Source organism: Adiantum capillus-veneris, chromosome 15 (assembly GCF_014529385.1).
Source record: "Adiantum capillus-veneris isolate H3 chromosome 15, ASM1452938v2, whole genome shotgun sequence".
Lineage (NCBI taxonomy): Eukaryota > Viridiplantae > Streptophyta > Polypodiopsida > Polypodiales > Pteridaceae > Adiantum > Adiantum capillus-veneris.
This window is the reverse complement of record NC_140945.1, coordinates 27,810,318-27,834,706: the sequence shown is the minus strand read 5'-3', so window position 1 is coordinate 27,834,706 and position 24,389 is coordinate 27,810,318. Positions and strand designations below refer to the sequence as shown.

At 47.8% G+C, this 24,389-nt stretch overlaps 1 protein-coding gene across 1 annotated transcript in view; it reads left to right on the top strand.

The window, feature by feature from the left end:
* LOC147440428 (ABC transporter A family member 2-like) overlaps window positions 1-24,389 on the top strand; it is a 65,908-nt gene that overhangs the window by 2,556 nt on the left and 38,963 nt on the right. Inside the window, exons 2-8 of the mRNA XM_086530165.1 lie at window positions 14,950-15,181; window positions 16,025-16,194; window positions 16,333-16,518; window positions 16,645-16,740; window positions 16,849-17,049; window positions 17,208-17,367; window positions 17,457-17,703. Coding sequence (XP_086386291.1) covers window positions 14,950-15,181; window positions 16,025-16,194; window positions 16,333-16,518; window positions 16,645-16,740; window positions 16,849-17,049; window positions 17,208-17,367; window positions 17,457-17,701 — 1,290 coding nt within the window. The 3' untranslated portion in view covers window positions 17,702-17,703. The remainder of the gene's footprint in view (window positions 1-14,949; window positions 15,182-16,024; window positions 16,195-16,332; window positions 16,519-16,644; window positions 16,741-16,848; window positions 17,050-17,207; window positions 17,368-17,456; window positions 17,704-24,389) is intronic.

Below are 24,389 nucleotides of genomic sequence, written 5' to 3'. Positions count from 1 at the left end.
GCATACCTAGTGCTCTTCCCGTCAACCTTGGATGGCTTAGCCGATAAATGGTGCAGTCAGTTTGCTGAGAACCACTTTACGACTTGGGCCACATTACGAAAGAAATTCTGTGTAGCTTTCAGACCAGGGGACTTCCAAGAGAAGGTTCTGGATGAGTTGGCCAACCTAGTGCTACAGTCGCATGAGACTTTTGCAAAACTCATGACAAGAACGAAGTCTTGGTTCGCAAAGCTTCCCCAACAACCAGGAGAATTCATGGTCAAGAAATGGGTGGAGAAGGCTCTTCCCAAGACTTCTCAGCAAAAACTCCGAGAGTCTTCGACCTAAAGCCACTCTGGAGGAGTTTTGTCACGGTTGTTACTAGGATAGAAGGGGCTAGGAAGCTATTCACCGACTCGCCTCAGGTAGAGACCACCTCGGTATTTTTGGAAAGTCCTTCCGACCCTTTGAATTCTTTACGTAGGGAACTCGAAGCCCTGAAGTTACAACGAGCTCTTCAAGAGGAGAGATCATCTCTCTTCGAGAGGAGAAGCCTCCACATCAAGAAGCTTTGGACCAGATCAAGCGGGAGCTAGAGGAGCTCAAGGCTCATAAGGAGTCTAGAGCTATGGTATGGTGTAGCTCCTGCTGTTCTCCACATCATCCTCTGCAAGAATGCCCGCTTCGAGCTTATTGTCACTTCTGTGAGAAGTCCAGCCATGATGACAAGGAGTGCTGCTATTTGAAGGGACTACGACAATTACAACAGAGCCTCGCCCCTACGCTTCAACACGGCTTGGCTCCTGCATCCAATATGGTTTCTCCCTATGGACATCCAAACCACATGCGACCTTTGCTGACAACCCCTCCTATGCCTGTTATGCAAGGTATGCAAAGCGCCTTTCCATCTAAAAGTTTTTATCATGCTAGTGCCCCCACTAGTGCAAGCATCCACACCCCAGCTTCCACCCCCATGTAGCAAGGGCAGAGACCACCTCGTCCCCCGCCTCGCTCGTCCAATAGCCCCATTTTGTGCTACAGGTGCGGGGAATATGGGCATTACCAAAGCAAGTGTCCCCTGCCCGAAGGGTCTCTGCCTTGCCGTCATTGCCCCGAGGCTAAGGATCTAGTACTACAATAAAGATTGTCCCAAGCAACAGGCATCCACGTCTTCAAACCTCAGTTCGAACCAACAAGAGTTCACATTTTCGAAGATCAACCTGATTGCGGTAAGCACCATTCCTCAACCGTCACTTGCTACACGTGGTTACCCCTAAGGATAGGGTGTAGCAAGTGGAGGAGCTCACTGGTGTCCTCAGTCGGTCACAACAAGCAGCCCTAGGCCTCGGTCTTCTTGAAGGTCCAACTCTTTCATTTCCTCCTCAACAACCTAGTCTGTCTGCAACATCTGACAAGCCACCCCCTTGTGCCAACAACCGACCAATGCTATCTGATAATGGTGGGGCCTTCTTGGAAGTAGTAAGCTGAGTTTCAGCAGATCAAATTACCAGAGCAAGCCTTGCCCAAAAGCGAGAAGCCTACAGCAGAGACTATCCTGAAGAACACCTTTCACCAAATATCCCTTTATGACATGCTAAAGCTGGATGCAAATCTTCGAAGTGACACCCTTACAATCATCCAATCTCTGTACCCTGGTGCAGGGTCCAGTGGTGGGCACCTCCCAGTGCAATCCTCTGTCTTACATGATTTTATATCCCTCTGCTCGCCTCAATGATTACAAGAGTCCTCATCTAACTGTGTATATTCAGGGGCAAAAATTTTCAGGTGTCATAGTTGATGGGGTATCTGGCATCAATCTGATGCCTGAATCACTATGCTGGCATTAGGTCTCCGGCCTACTAGGCCTGCCCCATTCATAGTGACTTTGGCCGACCAGAGAACCGTTTACCCCTTGGGTATAGTCGACAAGGTACCTTTGCAGGTGCAGGACTTCACATTTAGTCTTGATTTTGTGGTGGTTCCGACTTCCCCAGGTTGAGGGCGGATTGCCTTTGCTCATCTGCAGGCCATGGTTGCGGCACACTAAAGCACTTCATGACTGGGAAAATGACGCTATGTGGATACAATGTCCAGGCTTCCCAATGAAACCCATTCGCCTTGAAGGAGGCGTGGATCCAGTAGTGCATCATAGTTCTTTGTTTGAAGTCCAACCCCGACCTGGGACAACAAACCCCACCTGACGGGTCAGACAAAGACCTTTGTGGTTGGAAGCCACCAAGTCTATGCCATGCTATGTGGCCTCTATTCAATTCTTGCCTAAGAAAACACCCTCTTCCAATGTTCCTCCAGCTGAGATCAGTGAGCCACATCATCCAGAAGCAAGTGTGGCAATCATTGAGGATTATACTTTAGTTGCCCCCTTGATGGAAGCCGTCGGCCTTGGAGAGCCTATAACACACCATAGGGGGAAGAAATCTCCTTTACAAGAGTTCACCAACGCCTCACCTCTTAAGCAGGGATCACTGTACCTGTGGAGCACTCTGAGTGGCTATCACCCATGGTCATAGCACCCAAGAAGCAATCATTTAAAATCCGCGTGTCCGTCAACTACTGTGCTCTGAACAAGATAACAATTCCATATGGTTTTCCACCCCCTTCACCGAACGCGTGCTCGAAGATGTGGTAGGGCACATACTTTACAGTTTCATGGATGGGTTCAATTGCTACAATTTAGTTCGTAGCATCCATCTTGCTGATCAGATCAAAACTGCTTTTGTGACTCCATGGGGTATTTTCATTTCACCAGAATGTCTTTTGGGCTGAAAAATGCTCCGGCTTCTTTCAATCGCACATTATATCTCATCTTTTATCCTCTGCTCACGGATCATCTTCGGATCTTCATGGACGATTTTTCAATCTTCTCCGGCGCTCAATGTTCCACCCCAGTTGAGAATCTGGAGGAGCACCTCGCTCAGCTCTCTGCCGTCTTCCTCAGGTGGTGCAAGGAGGCACGCCTGAAGCTCAATCTGAACAAATGCGGTACGCTTTTAGGCCATGTGGTGTTTGTTTAAAGGTTAACGCGCCTGATCTAGAGAAGATAATAGCCATCTTGAGATTGCCTCCTCCCATAAATCCCAAAGGTGTTTAGAGCTTTGTAGGCCACACAGGCTATGATAGCAGGTTCATCCGTATGTATGCACAGTTGGCTTCACCGTTGACAGGCCTGACCAGTGCAACGGTACCCTTCCAATGGTCAAAGCCCGAGGCCGTAGCATTTGCGTACCTCAAAGAATGCCTAACTGAAGCACCTATTCTCGTTGCTCCCTGATTGATCTCTCACTTTTCATGTGCGTACGGATGCGAGTTAGACAGCTGTGGGTGCTGTGCTGAATGCAGCCTAGCAAGGAGTTCAACCTGGATCGACCCATTCACTATGCAAGTCGATTGCTCATTAAAGCAGAGCGCAACTATACACGATTGGAAGGGAAGGTTTGGCTATCGTGTATGCTCTATAAAAATTTCGTCACTATTTATTAGGGGTCCATTTCACAATTTACTGATCACCATGCTCTGCGCTATCTGCTCTATAAGCCACAAGTTGCAGGTCAAGTGTGGCGGTGGCTACTTCTATTTCAGGAGTTTGATTTCGAGGTGGTCCTCCGTCCCGACAAGCATCACGTCATGGTTGACCACCTCTCTCACATTCAAACAGGTGAAGAAGCTAGTGGAAAAATTTCCAGATAGCAATCTCTTTAAGGTGGAACAACTCTGGAATGGTATGGCGATGTCTTGCATTTGCTATCGACTGGCCTGTACCCAAGAGAATGCATCTCCCTTGCAGAAAAGAAGTTTGCTGTTGAAGTCTCGACCATTCACTCTGATTGGAGGCCAACTCTACAAGTCGGGCCGGGACGGTAATGTGAGGCAGTGTGTCTTCCCCCATGAAGTTGAGCATATTCTTGAGGATGCCCACAATGGTCTCACTGGTGGCCATTACCCCGGTCACATCACTGCCTAGAAAATTCTACAGTGTGGTCTATGGTGTCCTTATGTACTTAGAGATGCAATTTCTCGTGTCAAAGTTTGTGATGTTTGTCATCGTTGTGGACCGAAACCAATTAAGTAGTCCAATCGCCCTCTGCAGGTCTCTATGGCATGGTTACCCTTTGAGAAATGGGCTTTAAACTTTGTAGGTCCAATTTCTCCCCCGGCTCAAACAAGATAATCGGAAGTATCTGCTTGTGGCTACAGATTATGCTACCAAGTGGGCAGTGGTACTGACAACAATTGATTGCACTGGCAATACTGTAGCAAAGTTTTTGTACGAAAATATACTGTGCAGGTTTGGGTGCCCCCTGGAGATCACCAATGATTGGGGCAGTCACTTTGTTAATGAGCTGATTTCGACTTTGCTGGCCAACTATAAAATTTTTCATTGCAAATCTTGTGCCTATTACCCTAGGGCCAATGGGTAGGCCGAGACACGAACAAGGTTCTTATCGCCCTTCTACGGAAAGCATGCCATCTTCATCCGGCTTCATGGGCTCAAGCTATCCATGGTACCCTTTGGGAATACTGCACTTCTTTCAAAGCAATGACCACTCACACCCCCTTTCAACTAGCCTTTGGCTTGGAAGCCATAGCTCCTTTTGAATTCAACTTAGGATCCCCTCGCCTAGGCAGTCTTCGTGTTGGTTGGGGTATGGGCTCTGCCGACATCTCTCGTCTCTCCTAGCTGGAGGAAAGTCGATTGTTAGCTTCCAATGTGCTCCAAGGAGAACAACTCTGTCGTAAGGCGTGGCATGATCGTCATCTTTGCCAACCGAAATTCAAGCCCGGATCATTAGGGCTACTCTATCAGGCTTGCTACCAACGAAAATCCAGAAAGCTCCTCCCTGCTTGGCAAGGCCCTTATAGAGTGCAGGAGATTCTGCCCCAAGGAGCTGTACAATTATCCACCCGGAAGGTGTTCTTCTGCCCCTAGTCAATGGGTCTAGGATCAAGTGCTAACATTCCGCACATTGAAAATCTCTATTGGCTCCCCCCCTCTGATGGTCTGAGGCGATTCTCATTATTCATTAGCTGATTTCATCACCTCTTCTCTCTGAGTAGGCCTACTTTGTGTTTCTGGGTTTAGGTTTTGGAGGTAGCCTCTTTGTTCCCTTTGTGTAGTTTGTGCAAAGCACCAAGTGTATTCTGTTCCTTCATAACTTAATTCTGATTGTTGCTTTTCTATCTGGGTGTACTCTTTAACTCCCTCAAATATTCTTAATTCTGTCCCCAGCATTGTACTTGCCCCACTCATCCATATCACTCTTCTCTAGAGCTACTCCTTCTTTTACCATCCTTGGAACTAACAGTCCTCATATGCTACTGCGTCTCTGATCGTTTTCACCGAGTGGGTGTAACTTGTGGTTGTGCTTTTCAAAATGTTTCTTAACAATTAAGGTGCAAGATGCGCTCGTTGTTGCTCTCGCCCGCCTCCCATGCGCACACATTGCATCCCCCTCTCTCGCCATCGCTCCCCCCCCCAAAGCCTCCCTCTCGCTGCCTTGCCCTGCCCATCCTGCTGCCTGCTATCAGCTTAGCGCGCAGCCAGCCCTCGGTGCCCCGCCCCAGCCCGCTGCACCTCAGCCCCCCCCCCCACCCCCCTACCCTCCCCCCCTCTTTCTGCAAATCCCCCCCCCCCCCCCCCCCCCCCCCCGCGGTCTTGCTCGGCTGATTTCGTCAGCACCTTCGACATGCTCGGTTCAGTAGAGGGCCATCGTTCATCAACGTCACTTGGCCCCTTCTCCACAGCTGCTGCAGACACTGATGGAGGCTCATGCTCCATCTCAGAGAGGGACTCGCAAGAAGCTCCCTCGCCTGGCCCCGCAGAGCCCACCATCTGACTTGCTCTTTCCCTGACAGAGCAAGCGAGCCTCGCAGCAGAGGTGGAACGCGATTAGGCGACTTCCGTCATTTGCAAGAGTTCTCGGCACCAGACCCAACAAAGGAGAGGTGCGTGATCTTCTCCAGGCTCGTCTTCTCGCAGAGGTGGACAAGATCTTGGATGTTCAGTTCCTCGGACGCGGCTACTATCGGATAGAGTTTGAGACCTTCGAGATGGCGTCCAAGGTCATCACGATTAGCCCCTTGGCCATCCGAGCAGTTAAAGCCTACTTTCGATAGTGGAGGCATGGTTTCGATCAAGCTACAAATGTTTTGGTAGAGGAGGCAGGCCTTCCCATCTTCGTTTGCTTTCCCGGTTTGAGGAGGGAGTACCTGTCACTCTTGTCCTGTAAAGGCTCAGAGATTGGGACTGTCCTGGAGACACCTTGCACGGCAGCCCGTGTAACTGCCAAGGCGGTCGGCATCCCCACAATACGTGTTCTGGTTCGGGACACCCACACTCTCCCGAAGGTCATCCTACTACCTCGGGTGAGTGGAGGTTGGTTCCATCAGAGCGTAGAGTATTCGGGCCTCCTGAATCAGTGTTTCATTTGTAGACAGATGGGCCATTTGGTAAAGGCCTGTCCTCGCAGGAGACCTCGACCCACAACGCATGCGCAACCTCCCGAGGCTGAGCATGCCCAACAGCCAGAGATACAGGACGCACATGCTGGTACCTCGACTGAGACTAGCAATAAGACAGCTGACGGTTGGTAGTAGGTGCATAGCCGCCGCCGACAGGGGCGGGCTCGCCCCATTGCCCCCCGTAGTGGTCGACCTTCTGTAGCTCAGCAGCACTGGGTTCCGACTGGGAACCGTTTTGACCCCCTTCAGCAGGACCCTCCTGAGGAGGCCCTGTCCACTTCAGTTCCTCCACCTCCACCTCCTCCTCCCTAATACGCTGCCGCTCTGACTCCCCCGCCTCCTCCCCCTCTCCCACCTTCACCTCCGCCTCCCGTCCCTCCTCTCTCCTCGGAGGGGCCCTCAGCCTCATCTCTCGACCCCTCCTCCACTCCTCCTCAGACGTAGGGGACTGGACATGCGTCTGCCGCGAGGTGATCTCTTGGTATTGCTTTCGCTACGAGCTGTGTGGCTCGAGAGGGACAACCCCACCTAAGGCCGCCTTTTTTGGTGCAGACTTCTCCTTTTGCAGCAGCCCCTAGAGGTTTGACTAGCTTTGACATTCGCAGACGCTAGGACTTCTTTGACCACAACTTCACACGGTTCCTAGGAAACTCTTCTCCTGACCTGAAGGAGGCTTGCTTTCGAGTCCACTCCTCTTTCTTGTAGCTAAAGGCATTGAGGCTTTGGACACAGCGGTGGGTTTCTCCTTTCCGTTGTGCGGTAGGGATTCCACAGAGTGGACCCAGGACACAGTTCTTGACTGGCTCCAGATTCAGGTTACTGAGTTCTCACACCACACAGGGGCCTTAGGGATGACAGATTTGGTGCAGACACTTTGGCCTCTTGCCAAGTTCAGCGTGACGCCTCTGGATGCAAAGGGTTGCAGGCACATTGTGGTGCATTTTTTTGCTAACACTCAGATCCCTCCTTGTTATGTATTTGTACATGAGGATTCTTGGACAGAGGATGTAGCCCTTTGGGTTGCAAATTCAGCTTGGGCTTGGGCGGGGCAGTCACTCCTTTCGCGCTTGTCTAGAGGTCGTTCAGATGTGGATTACTCCCCATCCAAACCGGCCTCAAAGATAGAGAGGTTGGCTGCTGTGGCAGCATGTGTTTTCTCTCATTGACTCCATGAGGATCATCTCATGGAATACGCAGGGATTAGGAGGGCCCCAGTTTCAGCGTCAAAGGGGTCGGCTGCATCAGGAGCTTTAGAGATGCCTTGTGGGTGGTGAGATTGACATTCTTATGCTACAGGAGCATCATCTTTGTGAGAGCCGCATTAGACGGTGTGGTCAGATTTTGCGTGGTTGCTATGAAACGTTTTGGTCAACTGCATTTGGACCTGGAGGCATCCAAGGACGGGTATGTATGACTATTGCGGATTCTTTGCAGCAGGCCATAGTGAGCAAAGGGATTATTTTGCCAGGCAGGGCTTAGTGGATCAGTATGCAGGTTTAGGGTTTCCTCGTGGGCTTCCTGAACATCTATGCGCCCAATGTGGCGAGTGCACGTGCAGAGTTTTGGTCTCATATTGTTGAATCTCTGTCGTAGGCAGAGCAATGGTGCATTGGGGGTGACTTCAACATGTTGGAGGACCCCTCTGACAGGATTGGAGATAGCCATACTACTGTGCATTGAGTTGAGTTGGCAACTTGGGAGAGGTTATTTATGACTATGTGGGTTTCAGATGTGTGGCAACATTCTAGCTTTGTGAGGCCCCCAGACAGCCGGCCTTCTCTCCTTCGGGACCGGAGAGTGGGAGGAGTGAATCTATCTCGGATAGATTGCTTCTACACTAGTGACCGCAGCTGTGACTTGGGTCGGACAATTTGAATTCTGGCTGGGACTTCTTTTTCGGACCATGAACCAGTGATCCTCACAGTGACAGATAGACAAAGGAGGGGGAGCACGATGCTACGTAACCCTGAGAGGGTTTTGCTGGACTCTACTCTCAGAGAGCGAGTGGTGGCTCTTTGGACAGAGGGCTTAGACATGTAGGGCTCTCCTGCTCACAGAGTGGCCTCTGGACTTGCTCAGCTTAGTCGGCTATTTCTTTAGGAATCCATGACCCGCCTCGCTGCAGTGAGAGAGGAGGAGCAGCATCTCCGACGGGGCGTTGCTTCCTTGCAGAGGATGCAAGAGCAGCATTCAGACAGTCCTTGGTTGGAGGAGCAGTTGCAGCAGGCTCGCCAGGAGCTTGCTAGCATAGACGAGAGGCGCTATGAGTTTGCTTTCCATCGACAAGCATCTCAGTGGACCCAGGTGGGTGACAGAGTGATAGGGGCTTTCTTTGAGACAGTGGGACCCAGACATACGCATGCCAGGGTCGGCCAATTGATGAGGCCCGACGGGTCAGTTGCTTCAGAGCCTGAGGACATGCGAGCAGTTGCTACTGACTTTTACCGTGACCTGCTATCAACAGAGCCTTAGTCAGAGCGTCAGGATGCATGCAGAGAGCAGATCTGGGCATAGATGCATTGTCTTGTGACTGAGGAGATGCGCCAGAGGCTTGAGCTGCCTCTTCAGCTAGAGGAGCTCCATGTGGCCCTCAGAGCACTTCCCCGTGGTAGCTGTCCAGGTGAGGATGGTTTGACTCCGAGCTTTTTCTTAGAGTACTGTGACTTGCTTGGCTCAGATCTCTGCAGCGCTTTTCAGTACATCCTGCACACAGGAGAGATGCCTGACAGCATGAGTGAGGGTCTGATTCACCTCATTCCCAAGGAGGGTGGCTCCTTGGATGAGATTCGACAGTGGCGGCCCATCACCATCCTCAACTCAGCCTACAAAATTCTTGCCAAGGCTTTGAGTTTGAGGATTCAGCCACTTCTAGAGAGCATTATACGTGGGACACAAACAGGTTTTGTCAAGGAGCGTAGTATCCTTGACAACATCTTTACGTTTTGGGAGGCTTCTGCCCTTGCTCGCCTCTGTGGTGAGGCTCTGGTGATACTTCTTCTTGATTTTGAGAAGGCCTACGATAGAGTTGATTGGGACTTTTTGGAGGGCACTCTATGCAGGATGGGCTTCTCTGATGCCTGGATCAGAGGTGTGTCAGCTCTTTACAAACGGACACACAGTCAAGTACTTTTGGTAGGTGGTAGAGGAGATCGCTTCATGCTCACACGTTCGGTCAGACAGGACTACCCTCTTGCCCCCTTCCTCTTTCTGTTCTATGCTGAGGCGATGAGTAGATTTTTGGTTTCAGAGCAGGTTGGTCTACGTGGCTTAGCGCTCCCTATTCGGGGCGACAAGTTACTGGATGCTGAGTTTGCTGACGACTCAGCTTTGTACTTGGAGGGCCAGGAGGCCAACCTTCACAGGTGTGAGCAGGCTCTTGAGGCCTTTTGTTGTGCATCAGGCGCACGGATCAACTGGAGAAAGAGAGTGGCTTTCTCGGTTGGTAGTGCTCCTATGCCTGATTGGCTGCCAGGTGAGGGTTTTAAATGAATTCCGTAAGGGACTGCAGTTCGATACTTGGGCTGTCAGGTTGGTTTGGACTTGTCTCTTGAGCAGCAGATTGCTCCCCTCCTCCTGTTCATTAGGAGGAAGCTGTTACATTGGAGCTCCGCACGATTTTCTCTGGCAGGCAGAGTTGTAGTGGCCAACCATGTGTTGTTGGCTACTATGTGGTATATCACTTCTTGTTGGATCTTTTCGAGTTCCTGCATCAGCCAGGTAGAGAGGCTGATCAGGAACTTCCTTTGGTCAGGGCGCGACACTCAGATAGCCCGGGCCAAAGTGGCATGGCAGGTCATCACTCTTCCTTGTTCTCAGGGATGGTTGGGGATCATAGACCCACCAGAGCAGAGCAGAGCCCTTCTTGGGAAGTTTGTTTTCAAAGGTTTGCTTCCAGGGGAGGAGCCTTGGAAGGAGTTTTTGCTTCAACACGTTAGTGCTAGGGTGCCTCAGGCTGGAGGCCCGTGGCGACCTTCGACCAAATGGATCTTCATAGAGATGTGCAGAGTTGGCCTGAGCAGGAGATTGGATGACCATTTTGCTGTGAGTTTCCTCCGCTCCTAGGAGCAGCTGCGGAGAGGCTTGGAGCAGCATCAACCTACTTGCATGGAGGAGCGCCTAAGACAGCCTCTTGTTTGGAACCCCATGGTTAGCACTCAGAGAGGCCACTTGGTTGGTAGTAGGCCTCATGTTTCTTGGGGTCCCATGGCAATTTAGGTGACTGGCTACAATTCTCAGTCTTGTCAGAGGAGCTTTAGAGCATCCAACTACGGGGCATGAGAGGGGTGCGGAGCATGTGTCAGGACATCACAGATGCAGTGGCTCACACCTCTCGAGTCAGCAACACCCAAATGGATGGGGGACTTCACGCGACTGGAGGTTCTCATCGTAGTTCGGGCTTGCTCAGAGATTGTACCCTCCTTGTTTTTCAAGCTACACGGTGAGGGTCATTTACACCGAGTTTCAGTAGAGGCCCCACAGGTGGCAGAGTGCTGTTTTCAGAGGATCTGAGTTGTGGGCATGTGTGGGAGGACTTGTGTCATAGATCCTGACCCAACAGCTCTTGAGGCTGTGGGCTTGGGAGAGCTGTCCACTAGCACGAGTGCAGTAGGATCCTGGAGAGTGGTTTTGGAGGGACCCTTTCTCCTCAGCCTATTTCTTTCTTTCAGTACACTGTTTAACTGGGACGTAACATACTGGCAGCACGGAGAGAGGCTCGTCCTGTATAAGTCTTGCTCCATCTGAGCTAGCTCGCTTCTTCCGTTGCACAAGGCGTCGGGAAGCAATTCGAGACTGTCTGTAAGTGATGACTCCTAAAAGAAGATCCCTCTGAAGCTGGGCTCTCATCTCTCTGCACTCCTCATCATACCAACTATCCTGGGGCATGCTCCCAGAATGTTGTCTTCTGAGTCCCTACTCAAGAACATCTGGTATAAGTCTCGCTCCATCTGAGCTAGGTAAGCTCGCTTCTTCCGTCGCACAAGGCGCCGGGAAGCAATCCGAGACTGTCTGTAAGTGATGACTCCTAAAAGAAGATCCCTCTGAAGCTGGGCTCTCATCTCTTTGCACTCCTCATCATACCAACTATTCTGGGGCATGCTCCTAGAATGTCGTCTCCTGCCTCGGCTGAGTGTATGGGTATGCCACTGATACAGCACCATGCAGTGTCTCATTTAGTAGAGTGGCGCACTCCTCCACTGAGAGGCCTGTATCAGTTGTGTAAGCTGTGCCTTCCCATAGACGGTCTCAGATCTCCTCTGTATAAACGGAATCAATCTTTGGTGTAAATGTATAACGGGTGTGTGGCCTGCCTCCTGATGTCGGGGCTGTACTGTACTAAAATGAAACGGACAGTGTCAAGAGACCATGATCCACTGCTACGCCCACTGGCCTTGCTCCCACTGTGAAATCCTGAATGAAAGAGAGAGAGAGAGAGAGAGAGAGAGAGAGAGAGAGAGAGAGAGAGAGAGAGAGAGAGATGAAATGTTATATTAACGTCTTCAAAAGGCCAAATTGACCTATGAGACCAATCTGTTACAAAATGGTGAATCTAATACCATGTCTGGGTACAAAAGAACTAGAACAAAGATAGTACTACTAGAATCCATCCTCATGTGCACTTTGGATGGAGAGAGAGAGAGAGAGAGAGAGAGAGAGAGAGAGAGAGAGAGAGAGAGAGGAGAGAAGAAGAAGAAGAGAGTTTTAACGTCATAGGAAACTATCCCAAGAGACCTTAAAGATCTAGCCGACGAGGAGTTGAACTCAAGATGTGTTATTCAAGAGGGAAATGGCATAACCCATCTACCACACTTGGGTGATAGAAAGGTTATACCATTTTCCTCTTTTTATTAGCACACACACACACACACACACCCACACACACACCCGAGAAGAAGCGAGTTTTGTCGTAGGAAACTATCCCAAGAGACCTTAAAGATCTAGCGGACGAGGAGTTGAACTCAAGACCTGTTATTCAAGAGGGAAATGACATAACCAATCTACCACACTTGGGTGATAGAAAGGTCATACCATTTTCCTCTTTTTATTAGAGCGCGCACACACACACACCCACACACACACCCAAGAAGAAGAGAGTTTTAATGTCGTAGGAAACTATCCCAAGAGACCTTAAAGATCTAGCCGATGAGGAGTTGAACTCAAGACCTGCTATTCAAGAGGGAAATGGCATAACCAATCTACCACACTTGGGTGATAGAAAGGTCATACCATTTTCCTCTTTTTATTAGCGCGCGCACACACACCCACACACCCACACACACACCCGAGAAGAAGAGAGTTTTAACGTCGTAGGGAACTATTCCAAGAGACCTTAAATATCTAGCAGATGAGGAGTTGAACTCAAGACCTGTTATTCAAGAGGAAATGGCATAACCAATCTACCACACTTGGGTGAGAGAAAGGTTATACCATTTTCCTCTTTTTATTAGCGCGCACACACACACTCGAGAAGAAGAGAGTTTTAATGTCGTAGGAAACTATCCCAAGAGACCTTAGAGATCTAGCCGACGAGGAGTTGAACTCAAGACCTGTTATTCAAGAGGGAAATGGCATAACCAATCTACCACACTTGGGTGATAGAAAGGTTATACCATTTTTCTCTTTTTATTAGCACACACACCCACACACCCACACACACACCTGAGAAGAAAGTTTTAACGTCGTAGGAAACTATTCCAAGAGACCTTAAAGATCTAGCCGACGAGGAGTTGAACTCAAGACCTGTTATTCAAGAGGGAAATGGCATAACCTTTCTATCATTCAAGTGTGGCAGATTGGTTATGCCATTTTCCTTATTAGCGCGCGCGCGCACACACACACCTGAGAATAAGAGAGTTTTAATGTCATAGGAAACTATCCCAAGAGACCTGAAAGATCCAACCGATGAGGAGTTGAACTCAAGACCTGTTATTCAAAAGGGAAATGCCATAACCAATTTACCACACTTGGGTGATAAAAAGGTTATACAATTTTCCTCTTTTTATTAGCGCACACACACACACCCGAGAAGAAGAGAGTTTTAACGTCATAGGAAAGTATCCCAAGAGACCTTAAAGATGTAGCCGACGAGGAGTTGAACTCAAGGCTTGTTATTCAAGAGGGAAATGGCATAACCAATCTATAACACTTGGGTGATAGAAAGGTTATACCATTTTCCTCTTTTTATTAGCGCAGACACCCACACACACACCCGAGAAGAAGAGAGTTTTAACGTCGTAGGAAACTATCCCAGAGTTACTGGGGAACGCCCCCTAGCCCCCGTTCCGGCGTTCCGGGGGTAGCTCCCTTCTGGAACGTTCCGGAACGTCTGGACGTTCCGAGTGGCCAGTGCAAACCGGAACGTTTCGGAATGCCCCCGGAACGGCCAACGGCTACAAACAAATTTGGCAAAAATTGAAGTAAATGTTTGGGCTTTTTTTTTGAAGTGTGCAAGGCCTCAAGGACTCATAGAATGCACCCCCTCCCCCTTTCTCTCCACAAGCTAATCCTCAAGGCTTAAGCTCTCTCCCTCTCACACTCTCAAGGTCTCTCCCTCTCAAGACTCACTCTCTCAAGGCTCAAGGCTTCAAGCCTTCAAGCTCTCTTCCTCTCCCTCTCCCTCTCACTCTCTCGAATCTCTCCCTCTCACTCTCTCAAGCTCTGTCTCCCTCTCCCTCCCTCTCGAGTCTGTCCCTATCCTCTCTCCCTCCCTCTCTCTCTCTCTCTCTCTCTCTCTCTCTCTCTCTATCATCTAGTCATAGCAAGGTTGAATGGTCTTCAAAACGAGTTTTTGTGAGTATTAGAGTCAAAGGACTCTAATACTCCTTGTATTTAAACACAAGGAGCTAAAAAATGGATTGTTTGGGTCTTTTTTATACCTCCCGTTCCGCGCCGTTCCCGTTCCGGACCCCTAGCCGTTCCCCCGTTTTGTAGGGGTCCCGTTGCCGTTCCCGTTTCGGGTAACTATGAACTATTCCAAGAGACCTTAAAGATCTAGCCGACGAGGAGTTGAACTCAGGGCCTGTTATTCAAGAGGGAAATGGCATAACCAATCTACCACACTTGGGTGATAGAAAGGTTATACCATTTCCTCTTTTTATTAGCGCACACACACACACACACACACCCACACCCACACACACACCGAGAAGAAGAGAGTTTTAACGTTGTAGGAAACTATTCCAAGAGACCTTAAATATCTAGCCGACGAGGAGTTGAACTCAAGACCTGTTATTGAAAAGGGAAATCGCATAACCAAGAGAGAGAGAGAGAGAGAGAGAGAGAGAGAGAGAGAGAGAGAGAGAGAGATTGTTTGCATGAGGAAATTATGAAAAAGAGAGCAAAGAAGTAGGAGTGTGGTGAGGAGCTTTTATTTGAAGTACCCAGGCTAAAACAGTTCAGCATGGTGTATTTACTAAATAAAGTCTTCTAGTGATTTACAAAAGTTTACTTGACCATTGTAACATCAAAATTTTGCTTGAAACTATTCTTTTCTAGGTGCTAGGTTTCAGTAGTGTAACGGACGTTGAAAGTTGGTTTTTAAAAAATCCTTTGAAATGCACTGGAGCTCTTCACATGGAGGAAAGAAGCTCATCTATCATTGCTTATGGTATTCAAACGAACTCCACAAGCAAGATGGAGCGCGGCTACTATGAAGATCCTGTTTTTAAGTTTCAATTGCCCTTGCAGCTAGCTGCTGAAAGAGCAATAACTGTTCACCTGGCAGGAGGTAATGTTCTTGCTTCTTTTGTTTATGCTAGATCATATCTTATCTGGTGTAATTTTAGTTTGTCTTAGTGTGCTGATTGATCCTCAGCTGGCTTCCTATTTGATTTTTGTTCTTGTGCTTCCAACTGCTCAAGTACGGTCAACTGGAAAAACATCATCTGGTAAAGATAAGGGCGGCAATAATGAAGTTTTCTTTTCCCTTTTGGCCACGTAGCGTCAAGATTTTCTCTATTCAAGCTCATAGTGTTTCTGTGATTTAATAGGTAGATGATTGTTAACCTTGCCCTTAGAATGGAGGTACTTGTGTGAAAAATTGTTTGTATGCTTGCTGTGCTTCCCACTTTCTGTACCCTCTGCTCAGCTACCCCCCCCTCCTTACTCATATGGACATGGGAAATCTGAAGGGGAACACCTTCCACCTTTGTGGAGAGAGGAAGCTCAAATGCTTCCATAGGTCCATGGTGATACCAAGAAACATCAGAGAGGTGGAAGACTGCCATATGATACAAAGTAACGAGTATCTGAGCCAGACGAAGAAGGTGCAATACTGTGAAAGGATGACAAGAAGCCCAAAAGTCCTCCAAAAATTAAAATAAAATATTATCCTTCCCCTATCATCCCCTTCTCCTTCCCTTCTTCCTTTCCCCTTCCACCTCATTTCTCGGGAGAGTCTGTGAGATGAGGGTGGGCGTGCTGTATACATAAGGTATCTCTTTCCCTCATTGTAGTATCTTGTGGTCTCATTTTTTGGGGAGTGTTGTAGCCTATAGCTATGTTTCGTAATTAATGGCAGAATCTAAGCGTTTTTTATCACATAACAAAACATGTTTACATTTCTCTGCAGGTGGAGTCATTGATTGGAATATCTCTTTCAAAGAATTTGCCCACCCATCCATGGACGTATTTTCATTAGTTGGAGTAATTGCACCAACTTTCCTACTTGCAGCATCAATGTTTGGCTTCGTTATCCAAATGAGTAATCTTGTTACTGAGAGAGAGCTAAAGCTTAGGCAGGTATTTTGCTTTCCCATTCTATTAGCTGAATTTTTTTTTAATGTCCTGTCCAAAGTGCAGTTCATAGTTCCACTTACTGCCTTGTTTTCTGGGTTTTATTAAAAGAAAAAACCTAATAAGTGATAATATTGAATGCAGGCCATGTCCATGATGGGACTCCTGGACTCTTCTTACTGGATGTCTTGGATTGCGTGGGATTTTTGTCTTGCACTTCTTTCATCTCTCCTGTTGGTGCTCTTTGGCATGATGTTTGGCTTCTACCTCTTTAACCACAATAGTTTTCGCCTGTTACTGTGCTTATTCTTCCTCTTTCAAGTCAACATGGTAGTCAGTTTCTTCTCTATTCTATTAACTCAATGAAACTCGTCAATTGTAATTGAAATTGCATACAGTCACTTTGGCAGCAATAGTCTTGTATACCACATCTAGATTTGGTGAGATATTTTGCAGATTGGTTTTGCTTACATGCTTTCGGGCTTTATCAGCAAGTCCTCTTCATCAAAGACTGTTGGATTTTGTGTTTTTATTATTGGCTTTTTGACACAGGTAAGGTTTCTTTGTTGTTTTTTGTTTCAATCGAGTATGAAAGGATGAAAATGTTTGCTATTTACTGAAGTGTCAAACCTTTCTTATGTGCTCGTTATGAAAATGTAGCTGGTCACTTACTTTGGGTTCCCTTATGATGAATCATTTCCAAAGTCATATCAAATTATATGGTCATTCTTCCCACCCAATCTTCTAGCAATAGCTCTGCTATACCTTGGGCGTGCAACAACAAATAAGCAAGATCCAGGTGTCAGTTGGGAAAATCGTAAAAGATGCTCATACTCACAGCCAGACTGTGTTCTCACCATGGTAAGTATGATTTGCCTGTTTCACTACTTTCTGGCCTTCCTATGAATAGCTTTAATTGAGCTTTGTCAAAATCTTGAAGAGAAATGGAATTCTGTTTATATCCCATCAAGTTTGTGGGAGTGAGCGTTCCTGATTGCAATGAGCTTCTTAAATGACAGGAAAATATTTTGGGTTGGCTTACAGCAACCTTTATTTTGTGGCTGTTGTCTGCCATCTACATTGACAACGTGTATCCAATAGTGAATGGAGTGAGAAAGCCGTGGCTTTATTTTCTCCAGCTATCGTACTGGACTGGAAAATCTCCCATCCAAAAAAAAGGTCAGATTACAATTGTTGATTGCAACAAGCACTGATTGTGCTAGTTTGTGCTTAATTAAGTCTTAGCTTGGAAACTATCTAAATTTCAGATGCCCACAGAAGGGATCAATGCAAAAGTTATGATCATGTTGTTGATTCTTCTGTGGTTGAGAAGAAAGATGAGGATGTCATAGCAGAGGAAGATGCTATCAAAATGGCAGAGGCTGACTCCATGAATACAGCAAGCATAGCAATACAAGTGCGTGGTCTTATTAAATCATTCTCCAAGAGGTCTGGAAAAGGCTTGTGCTGCAAGGCATCCAGTGTACATCATGCAGTGAAGGTGCGAAAGTAACGGTAAGAAGTTAATGATTGGTTAATCCAGACTAAGAAAAAAAGAGTGTTTAGTGGAAATTAGTCCTATTGCTGCTGCTCAGCTCTTCAAACCAAACCAGGGAAGAAAGACCCAGAACACATTGCTGATTGAGGGCAACAAATATGTAATAGTTTTGCGTTTTATTATTTGTCTTGTATGCTAGCAAGAACCATCAGACCAAAGTTTTTAAAAAAGTCTATACAAACTCAGCCTACTGTCCCAAAAAAACAGCAGTTGCAGGGGGAAAACTCACCTATGCTCTGTGTGTGTGTGTGTGTGTGTGTGTGTGTGTGAGAGAGAGAGAGAGAGAGAGAGAGAGATGAAATGAAATGAAATGTTATATTAACGTCTTCAAAAGCCCAAAGTGACCTATGAGACCAAAAAGTTACAATGTGGTGGATCTGATACAAAGTCAGAGTCAGAGTAACAAGATGACAAAAATGAAATGACAAATGTCACAATAAAATACTATGGAATCCTAAACTACTAGGTGTGAACTAAGCAGCTAGCTGGGATAGCTAGATCACAAGAGATCCAGCATCGGTCGCTGGCGGATCTCATCAATCTCCTCCATGGTCAGTAGTCTGACCGGGCGTCGTGCATGTCGAGCCAAAGTAATCCGAATCCTCTGATGTAGCCTCCGCCGATGCTGTGTAGTCCTCCACTGTCGTGGGCGTCTGGATCTCCCCAGCTCAGTCGCTCGGTCGATCAGTGTGCCTCTGGTGTGAGACGACGAGCTGTGCTGTGGTAGTAACTCCTCCGAGTGTCTAGTGGTAGCTGTCACAAGGCGGGCACCACGTGCCAATAGAAAAGAACAGACTGAACAAACTCTTCGCACTTCAATAACAACTGAACTGAGAGAGAGAGAGAGAGAGAGAGAGAGAGAGAGAGAGAGAGAGAGAGAGAGAGAGAGAGAGAGAGAGAGAGAGAGAGAGAGAGAGAGACGCGACACGGAGTGGCGGAATTCCACCCCAGAGAGTATTGGCCCCAAACCTTGGCGCCCCTTTCGGTATTTCTTTATATTGCATCATCAAAGTACAAGCCGGTACTCCAGACTCTGCACCTTCATACTGAAGCATGCCAGAGAATGAGCCCTAGCCTCATATTTAAAGGCCCTTGGCCTAAAAAGCAGTTTACATGAAAAGCTTTCAAAATCAAAAGCTTCTAGTCCAAAAAGCAGTGCCAAAAGCTGCCAGCGTAAATCACAGAAATCCGTACAACCTGCCACGTCATCATGTCAGCGCAATTTTCGGAATTTGTCTGTTGCCTAAGGGTTAGGGCTTCTGGCAGAAATTAGGGTTTGCAGGTTTTAGGGTTAGGGTTTCCAGAATTAGGGTTTCTGAAATTAGGGTTTTCAGAATTAGGGTTTCTGGCAGAAATTAGGGTTAGGGTTTTCTGCACTCGGGCAACCACGTCCTCACTCTGTGACACTTCTTCTACTGCTTGTTCTTCTTAGGGTTTAGGCCCCTCGTCCGGTAGCTCCGTTCTTTAGTAGGTCGACACGTCAGCAATTTGTCACATCTCCCCTTCTTGAAAGAGAGTAATCGTCCGCGATTACAGCATATCTGCAAAACAACTCAAGTTAGTTCAAAAATTTCCGAGGGTCATTCCGAGGGACAATCAATTTGCTCTTTTTATTAAGGAGTTAGCTTCTCCTTTCTGCTCTTTTGATCAAGGAGTTAGCTGCTCCTATCGGCTGTTTTGATCAAGGAGTTAGCTTCTCCTTTCGTCTAGATCGGAACTCTTGATATTCCGGCGTAGTAAAATTAGCCATCACACCCAGACCGTACTGATCTTCCTCGGGTGTCTTGATGCACTAAAATTACATACCCAGGCAATCTCATCCAATTAGGAATATTCAGTGGTTGGCACATCACAATGCAACACAAATGCTCACATATGCATGTTACAAGACATAGAAACATAAAGCCGCCGATGAACACTCCTCCCGCATAACCTAACAAGGTCTGGGCCGGGAGATATTCAACGACTCCCTCATCACTCCTCCCGCATAACCTAAAAAGGTCCGGGCCGGGAGGTATAGAGGCCTTTTACAACCAAACGCCCCCCAAACCGCAGCCTGCGTCGTTTGGAGGTGCTGAGAGTAACCACTGCTCAGACTTCTTAATACTCCTCCCGCATAACCATCCAGGTCCGGGCCGGGAGTCACAACAACAATTATTTTACAAGCATACAACCAAACGCTCCCCAGGCATCGGCCTGCGTCGTACGGAGGTTTAAACAATACCAAAACAGTATTTACCACTTCTCCACCCGGGAGTAAAATCACCAATCATTGAAACCAGTATCAAACCAGAGTCAAACAATTCAAATCGGCACCAAAACAGGTTCAAAACAGATACCATCCATTTCAAACAAATTCCAAACAGGATCACCAAACAAGCTCAAACAGAAGTCAAACTTAAAAAGAAATCTCGACATCAGTCGAGCTCGAAAAGTCGACTGAATTTCCATCCTGAAACCTGCACCAGAAATTAGGGTTAGGTTTCTTCCATAAGGTCGTAGCCGAGCACAGCATGGTCCATCAGCTCTTGGACAAACAGTGTTTCTTTGGCGGCGATGGTAGTCCCAAGATAGCAATCGCACTCGGTCTCCAAGTTCATCTGCTCGTGAAGAGACATCTACTGGGAGATGTCGAGAAACTTCAACTTATAATCTGCTAGGGTTTCCATGGCAAGCATTTCAGGATACCCCATTCTGCCAGAAGTTGCACTCTGAAGGAAGATGTCAGAAACCATATAACTTCGGGCAAAAAATTTTCTTGAAAGCTTGCCAAGTACTTGGAGTATGCTGCTTGGTAGCTGTAGAAATCAACATCTGCATAGCACTGCTTCTGAGAAAAACAGTGACTTGAAACAAATCTGGATCCTTCTCTTGCAAGTGATCTTAATTGGCTTATGCCCTGTAAGACACTGCGGTGAAGACGGGAGTGCGCCCGATGCGCGATGAAGTAAGGGTGGGAGTGGCTAATAAGTCCGGGTTTGAGGGCGCAGATATCCTCCAATAAAGCTCTGCCTGCTCTTTAATAAGTCCGGGTTGGAGGGCGCAGATATCCTCGAATAAAGCTCTGCCTGCTCTTTAATAAGTCCGGGTTGGAGGGCGCAGATATCCTCGAATAAAGCTCTGCCTGCTCTTTAATAAGTCCGGGTTGGAGGGCGCAGATATCCTCGAATAAAGCTCTGCCTACTCTTTAATAAGTCCGGGTTGGAGGGCGCAGATATCCTCGAATAAAGCTCTGCCTGCTCTTTAATAAGTCCGGGCGCAGATATCCTCGAATAAAGCTCTGTCTGCTCTTTAATAAGTCCGGGCGTAGATATCCTCGAATAAAGCTCTGCCTGCTCTTTAATAAGTCCGGGTTGGAGGGCGCAGATATCCTCGAATAAAGCTCTGTCTGCTCTTTAATAAGTCCGGGTTGGAGGGCGCAGATATCTTCGAATAAAGCTCTGCCTGCTCTTTAATAAGTCCGGGTTGGAGGGCGCAGATATCCTCGAATAAAGCTCTGCTTGCTCTTTAATAAGTCCGGGTTGGAGGGCGCAGATATCCTCGAATAAAGCTCTGCCTGCTCTTTAATAAGTCCGGGTTGGAGGGCGCAGATATCCTCGAATAAAGCTCTGCCTGCTCTTTAATAAGTCCGGGTTGGAGGGTGCAGATATCCTCGAATAAAGCTCTGCCTGCTCTTTAATAAGTCCGGGTTGGAGGGCGCAGATATCCTCGAATAAAGCTCTGCCTGCTCTTTAATAAGTCCGGGTTGGAGGGCGCAGATATCCTTGAATAAAGCTCTGCCTGCTCTTTAGTAAATCCGGGTTGGGAGGGCGCAGATATTTTCGAATAAAGCTCTGCCTGCTCTTTAGTAAGTCCGTGTTGGAGGGCGCAGATATCCTCGAATAAAGCTCTGTCTGCTCTTTAATAAGTTCGGGTTGGAGGGCGCAGATATCCTCGAATAAATCTTTGTCTGCTCTTTAATAAGTCCGGGTTGGAGGGCGCAGATATCCTCGAATAAAGCTCTGCCTGCTCTTTAATAAGTCCGGGTTGGAGGGCGCAGATTTCCTCGAATAAAGCTCTGTCTGCTCTTTAATAAGTCCGGGTTGGAGGGCGCAGATTTCCTCGAATAAATCTCTGTCTGCTCTTTAATAAGTCCGGGTTGGAGGGCGCAGATATCCTCGAATAAAGCTCTGCCTGCTCTTTAATAAGTCCGGGTTGGAGGGCGCAGATATCCTCGAATAAAGCTCTGTCTGCTCTTTAATAAGTCCGGGTTGGAGGGCGCAGATATCCTCCAATAAAGCTCTGTCTGCTCTTTAATAAGTCCGGGTTGGAGGGTGCAGATATCCTCGAATAAAGCTCTGCCTGCTCTTTAATAAGTCCGGGTTGGAGGGCGCAGATATCCTCGAATAAAGCTCTGCCTGCTCTTTAATAAGTCCTGGTTGGAGGGCGCAGATATCCTCGAATAAAGCTCTGCCTGCTCTTTAATAAGTCCGGGTTGGAGGGCGCAGATATCCTCGAATAAAGCTTTGTCTGCTCTTTAATAAGTCCGGGCGCAGATATCCTCGAATAAAGCTCTGCCTGCTCTTTAATAAGTCCGGGTTGGAGGGCGCAAATATCCTCGAATAAAGCTATGCCTGCTCTTTAATAAGTCCGGGTTGGAGGGCGCAGATATCCTCGAATAAAGCTCTGCCTGCTCTTTAATAAGTCCGGGTTGGAGGGCGCAGATATCCTCGAATAAAGCTCTGCCTACTCTTTAATAAGTCCGGGTTGGAGGGCGCGGATATCCTCGAATAAAGCTCTGCCTGCTCTTTAATAAGTCCGGGTTGGAGGGCGCGGATATCCTCGAATAAAGCTCTGCCTGCTCTTTAATAAGTCCGGGCTGGGAGGGCGCAGATATCCTCGAATAAAGCTCTGCCTGCTCTTTAATAAGTCCGGGTTGGAGGGCGCAGATATCCTCGAATAAAGCTCTGTCTGCTCTTTAATAAGTCCGGGTTGGAGGGTGCAGATATCCTCGAATAAAGCTCTGCCTGCTCTTTAATAAGTCCGGGCTGGAGGGCGCAGATATCCTCGAATAAAGCTCTGCCTGCTCTTTAATAAGTCCGGGTTGGAGGGCGCAGATATCCTCGAATAAAGCTTTGTCTGCTCATTAATAAGTCCGGGTTGGAGGGCGCAGATTTCCTCGAATAAAGCTCTGTCTGCTCTTTAATAAGTCCGGGTTGGAGGGCGCAGATATCCTCGAATAAAGCTCTGTCTGCTCTTTTGTAGGACTGGTATGCTTTCAGAAAAGCACACGCCTGATGCTCTGATACCTCTGTCACAAGGCGAGCACCACGTGCCTATAGAAAAGAACAGTATGAACAAACTCTTCGCACTTCAATTACAACTGAACTGAGAGAGAGAGAGAGAGAGAGAGAGAGAGAGAGAGAGAGAGAGAGAGAGAGAGAGACGATACGCGACACGGAGTGGCGGAATTCAACCCCAGAGAGTATTGGTCCCAAACTTTGGCGCCCCTTTCGGTATTTCTTTATATTGCATCATCAAAGTACAAGCCGGTACTCCAGACTCTGCACCTTCGTACTGAAGCATGCCAGAGAATGAGCCCTAGCCTCATATTTAAAGGCCCTTGGCCTAAAAAGCAGTTTACATGAAAAGCTTTCAAAATCAAAAGCTTCTGGTCCAAAAAGCAGTGCCAAAAGCTGCCAACGTAAATCACGGAAATCCGTACAGCCTGCCACGTCATCATGTCAGCGCAATTTTCGGAATTTGTCTGCTGCCTTAGGGTTAGGGCTTCTGGCAGAAATTAGGGTTTTCAGGTTTTTGGGTTAGGGTTTCCAGAATTAGGGTTTCAGCAGTTAGGGTTTTCAGAATTAGGGTTTCTGCAATTAGGGTTTTCAGAATTAGGGTTTCTGGCAGAAATTAGGGTTAGGGTTTTCTGCACTCGGGCAACCACGTCCTCACTCTGTGACACTTCTTCTACTGCTTGTTCTTCTTAGGGTTTAGGCCCCTCGGCCGGTAGCTCCGTTCTTTAGTAGGTCGACACGTTAGCAATTTGTCACAGCAGCTCTAAAGAAATCTGTGATCTGTTTCTGAGACTGGCTAGTCTGTCCTCTCATCAGGCTCTGTCTGTGTCTGCGTATCTCGAGCAAAAACAAACCCAAGCATCTCTGATCCTCGTACTGCATGACTCTGGAGAATGGTCCAAAGCCCTCTCTGAACAAGCAATGGAAGTGGCCTCGTATCTCGTAGTAGACGAGGCAGTGGCATGTGTAGTGCAACTCTGTCTCACGCTCGATGTCACACAGGGGGCATGTCCTGGCCTTTGCTGGTATTCCGCTGTATCTCCCAGTCTCGATCCGCAGCTGGTGTGAACATGTGCGTATCTGGCCGATAGCACATCGTATCCCATGAGACAAGTGGGTGTCCATGTATCTGGGCCTCGTCACAAAACCATCAACCGTAAGCTGGAGGAGATGCTCTCTGTAGAAAGCCATCTTCGTGCCCAGCTCCTGTGCTGGCTGTATCCATGTCCTCTTGGTGTCTAGCTGAGTCACGTCCTGGCGAATGAGCTTGGTGATCTCGGACTGTGTAAGAGTCAGAGAGGGTGCATCCAGTGAGTACTGGAAGGGAGGCAATCTGTCTATGCTGAACCCATGCGCCTGAAACC